Source organism: Octopus bimaculoides, chromosome 5 (genome assembly GCF_001194135.2).
Source record: "Octopus bimaculoides isolate UCB-OBI-ISO-001 chromosome 5, ASM119413v2, whole genome shotgun sequence".
NCBI classification, from domain to species: domain Eukaryota; kingdom Metazoa; phylum Mollusca; class Cephalopoda; order Octopoda; family Octopodidae; genus Octopus; species Octopus bimaculoides.
Window position 1 is genome coordinate 25,602,238 of NC_068985.1, and position 5,409 is coordinate 25,607,646.

The 5,409-nt window shown below is 34.9% G+C and overlaps 1 protein-coding gene across 1 annotated transcript in view; it reads right to left on the minus strand.

Moving 5' to 3' along the window:
• LOC106874390 (uncharacterized) overlaps positions 1 to 5,409 on the minus strand; it is a 280,957-nt gene that overhangs the window by 157,718 nt on the left and 117,830 nt on the right. Inside the window, exons 59-63 of the mRNA XM_052968226.1 lie at positions 4,800 to 4,988; positions 2,820 to 2,942; positions 2,463 to 2,648; positions 810 to 932; positions 183 to 368 (exon numbers count right to left, since the gene is read on the minus strand). Of these exons, the coding sequence (XP_052824186.1) occupies positions 183 to 368; positions 810 to 932; positions 2,463 to 2,648; positions 2,820 to 2,942; positions 4,800 to 4,988 (807 nt within the window). The remainder of the gene's footprint in view (positions 1 to 182; positions 369 to 809; positions 933 to 2,462; positions 2,649 to 2,819; positions 2,943 to 4,799; positions 4,989 to 5,409) is intronic.

A 5,409-nucleotide genomic window follows, 5' to 3' on the forward strand; every position in this document is an offset into this window, starting at 1 on the left:
ATATATATATATATATATATATATATATATATACATATACATATAGACATATATATATATATATACATATATATATATATCAACGTTCATGTCGGAAGAAATATGTTATACACCAAGGCTCACATTAATATAATATATGTTAGAAGATAGAGAGTAAAAAAATGTAAAGAAATATAACTTACGCCGACATCTGCATCATTTGCAGTCACCTGCAGGATACTTGTTCCTATATCAGTAGTTTCCAAAATTTGTCTCCGGTAAATTGTTGGTTGAAATATAGGATAAAAGGGATTTCTGTTCACTTGTATTTGCAAAACCGTTTCAGCGATTTGATTTGGTCGGAAACTATCATATGCTATGATACCAAGCTGAAAATAAAAATTACCATATATTAATAGTGTGTGTGTGTGTGTGTGTGTGTGTGTGTGTGTGTGTGTGTGTGTGCGTGTGTGTGTGTGTGCATGCATGTGTGACTGTGCATGTGTGTGTGAGTGTGTGCATGTGTGTGTGTACGCATGTGTGATTGTGCATGTGTGTGTGTGTGTGCATGCGTGTGTAGCATGTATGTTTGTGAGTGTGTGTGTGCACGCATGTGTGATTGTGCATGTGTGTGTGAGTGTGTGCATGTGTGTGTAGCATGTATGTTTGTGAGTGTGTGTGTGTGTGTGTGTGTTTGTCAGAGAGTGAGAGAGAGAGAGAGAGAGAGAGAAAGTGTGTTACTTGGGAGCAAGACAGAAAGAAATGGAGAACAGAAATAAAAGAAATGAATGGAGAACAAAAAAAATGAAAAACAAAAGAAGAATACTAACACTGTATGTGGACGCTGTATCATTAATAATCGTATTCTTCACAGTAACTGATCCAGTATCCTGATCAATTTGAAAATAACTTGGGGCAGAGAGTCTTCCATTGATTCCATATTGTATTTTACCCTGACAGAAGGATAGTAGAGAGAAACAAAGAAAAAAAAGAACAGTAAGCAGATGCAGCACAGAATTTTGTCAGTGAACAGGTCGTGGTCTCAAAGCGACGAAAATATTTTGACAAATTAAATTTAAATGTTGAAGTGAATCTAACGGATTTTGTGTGTTATTTTAAATGGCTTATAAACACCTTCCACGCTGCAATTGTTTTCGTTCCAGCACACGATCTCAGATCAGGTCACTTGCTATGCAAGTACATCTCAGTAAGCAAATTTTTTTTAAAAAGAAGGAATGGAAGGAGGGGGAGGAGGAGAATGACGACGACAACAGTGACGACTGTCGCCACCACCACCACCATCATCATCATCATCATTATCATCGATCCAGAGCAAAGTCTGCTAAAGGTACCCAAGGTACAAAGTCCTAGTGTTAAGCCAGGTCGCAGATTAACTCTTCCACCCAAGTAGGCCAGAGTGGAATTTAAACTCAGAACTCAAGAAGCCAGAATATCACCAGACATTTAGTCCACCATTTTTTACATTTCCACCAACCTTCTGCCTTGTATTGGCTAGTTTTTATATCAACTTCAATCAGATGAAATGCAAGGCTGATCTAGGTGGAATGTTGAGCTCAGCGAAGCAAGTAGAAATACAGTGAGGCGTTCTATCTAATGCCCTAATAATTGTTGTGGCAATTCACTCCCATCTGACTTAAAACCCTTTCTGAAAATTGCAGGAGTATAGCAACTTTCATAATGCCTCAATATATGAGTTTATTTGTTCCTGGAGACTGCTCGTAAAGTGAAAACTCATAAAGCAGAGCAATCATTTCCCATAGTAGCAATGTTATAAAACGTAATTCGTTCCCAGAAAAAATATTTTACCCCTAAAATTTATAATACTTGTAAATAAATGGCAATAAAACAATAGTAGAATGTAAAGAATATTTTATGTTCAGTAAAAAGAATATCAAAATCATTTATAACAAAAAATATTATTATAATCGTTGTCTGAATCATTTTCACTCATGCATACCATCACTTGTAGACATGATAACCAATTCACAAGCACTCATACATGGACTTGTAGATTTCTTTTTAAAAAGCAAGTCTAGAGTTGATTGCTTAGAAGAAGCTTTTTGACACACGCTATAAATTTCTTGGTAACATGCAGAAGCATTTGTTAAGGTAGTGGAAACTTTTGCACTTTGTACAAAATTTGGATCTTGTGCTTGAAAAATAAAACTTGTAAACCCCAGAGTCTCGTAAAGTGGGTCCTCATAAAGTGAGGTATTACTGTACTATAATCTTAGGTTTTATGTCAACTTGAAAAAGACATGGAAATTTTATTTCAATATGTACACCTTAGAAACAGTATGATATTGTGTGAGTGAGGTAAAGAAAAAGAGAAAAATACTGAGAATATTTAGTTAAGTATTTTTCCTACTAGTTTTTACATAATTTATTAACAATATAAACAATTAGGGGAATCCAAAATAGAACTGGGTAATCAAGAAAATCTGGAGATTCATTAGAAATACCTTCAAATCAGCATCTGTTGCGCGAACATTAAATATGTTAGCATTCAAAGCAACATCATACTTTGTAGTTGTGCTGTAAGGAAGATTGCTGAAAACTGGAAGGAACTGGTCTTTTATAATTTGGATCTTGACAAGAGCATTAGCAGTTTTTTCTGGCTCAGAATTATCAGTAACTCGGACTGTAAACTGAAAATTAGAAAAATTAAATTCATCTTACATTATATTGGAATACACTTGAATTTGAAAATTTTAAGTGTTGTACATTGTCTTTCTCTTAAGTTAGGATTATTAAATCAAAATTTAAAAATTCTAAATAACGATATTTGTTTGAAACAAAAAAACGGAAAAGCAACTTACTTGCAATGGGTTAGTAGTAGAATTGATTAGCATCTTCCGAAGACTAATCAATCCAGTTGATGGTCCTACATAAACGTAGTCGGTGATTCCAGCTGAGGGGATTATTGAATACTCAAGAATATCCTGAAATTGGAAAGAATATATTACAATGTATTTGTCATTGTAAAGTGAAATAACAAAATTAAAGAAAAAAACACTGAAAGCACATTTTACATGGATGCAAGGCAGTTATTGTAGCAGTACTCGAATCTTCAATCTCTACTCTCATTTTAATTTGTTAGTCAGTTACAGTGGTAAACAGAATGAGACAATTGGGTACAGCTGACTGGACACTGACGATTTGGCATGACTGACTGGGCATTCAGCCTGTTTTGGTGACAGTACTTTTTGTCACTAGAGGCACACACACACTTGTCTGTGCATGCATAAATACATGCAGATAGAGTGAGAGAGAAGACAGAGAGAGAAAGCAGGAGTGGGAGACATTACAACTTATTAATTGAACATTTCCCTTTCCTCAAACTCAGAGAAATATGCTCACACATAAACAGAGGGAGAGAAAGTGAGAGAGATGGAGTTAGGGAGAAGAGACCAAGAGCAGCATTAAAACCAGAACAATGTTAAAATGTCTGATGTCAAAGAAATTAACACCAAATCAATAACATCAAATACAAGGAGATGCTGAGTAGTTATTGGCTGTAAGGGTATTGTGAAAGGCTTTCGCTGGAGCCCCAAACTTCTGAGTTCTCTTACAGAGCTCAGAAAAACTGAAGAACCACTACAAGTGCATGAACCTGAGGGGAAAATATGTTGAATAAAATCGTAATTAATCTTCCTGTATTTTCTTTTGTCTAAAGCCAGGAACGTTTCTGCATCTCCTCATAAGTAATGCCAAAACGTCTCATATTCTAATAAATAATTCATAAACCATTTTCTCAAAACAAACAGGCTTACAATACAAATATTTTCTTTTAACTCTTGTAAACTTACAACTGATAATTTTTTAACATGTCTGTAGACAAAACCTAATCATTTAAAAGTTGTAAACTAAATCTAAAACCTTTCTTCAAGGTAGCTTTTAGATTTAGTTTACAACTTTATCATATGGTTGTAATTTGTTTTCATTGCTTCTCCACAAAGAAACGCTGAAGTCTAACATCCTACTCTACTTTAAGCACAAGCAGTTCAGATTCATTCAGATTTTGCAGGTATAATCTCTTGCTTGAAGAAGCATGAAAAACACTAGTGTCAGTCTATTAAACCAACTTCAGTATGTGCTTAGTATTTCATTTTATTGACCTTTGTAACATGAAGGGCAAATTTGCTTACAATTCAGCCAATGCACTTTCAATCAATTTTACTATTCAACTCCTTAGTTTGTTGTAATTAGTAATGATAATAGCAAAACTATTTAACCAAGAAGAGTAAATCATCATCATCATCATCATCATCATCATCATCATCATCATCATCATCATCATCATCATCATTTAATATCTGTTGTCCATGCTGGCATGGGTTGGACGGTTTGACTAGGGCTGGCAAACTGGAAGGCTGCACCAGACTCTAGTCTGATTTGGTACGGTTTCTATGGTTGGATCCCCTTCCTAATGACAACTACTCTGAGAGTGTAATGGGTACTTTAATATGCCACTGGCATGGGTGCCATTTGTGTGACACCAGTATCTGCCACAACTATGATTTCACTTGGCTTGATGAGTTTTCTTCTCAAGCACAACATAATGCCAAAGGTCAGAGTCATTTATCATTGCCTCTCTGAGGCCCAACAAACTTATGTAGTTTACAAACTCATTATACAAGTATTTTTTCAGCTATTTTTAAAATGTATCAAGAAAAAATGTTGAATATTTTAGGATTGCTGCTTCTTCTAGTTATTTCTGAAAGATCTTTGGTAACATCTCTGTTAAGCTAATAAATAATTAATAATTAATTATAGTCATGTATATTCCAATTACTTACATGATTATCGGCATCAGTGGCTGAGAGCTGTACTATACTTGTGCCAAGAGGACTGTCAACATCAATGGTAGCAGTATATGCGTTAGATGAGAATATAGGTCCATTCAAATTTCTTGACACTGTGATGGTTACACTGGCAGAAACATTTTGCCGAGAGATAGCAAACTGTTTGCTTGCTGTTACTGTCATCTGCAAAACACGTGAGAGAAAAAAAGAATTAATTTAAGTCATTAAAATCTTTACATTCTATTTATCTGTCTACCTATCTATTTATATACATATACACACACACATACATGCACACATGCACATATATATGTATGTGCGCATGTATGTATGTATGTGTGTATGTATTATATTAGTTTGCCTGTCATTGTTGACAATGACCAAAGATATTACATGGGGGAAGAAATGAGTCATGGTGAGTCCAACTATAGCCAATCAGTTCTAGGTATGCTCCATAAAATACTGTTTTGCTTGTAGGAGGTGGCACCTCAATTGGTTCAGCTTCACTAGGCAGGACAGTTTTGTGTTTGCATTTCCCAATACACACACACACACACACACATCCACACACAAACACATGCACTTATACATACATATATATATA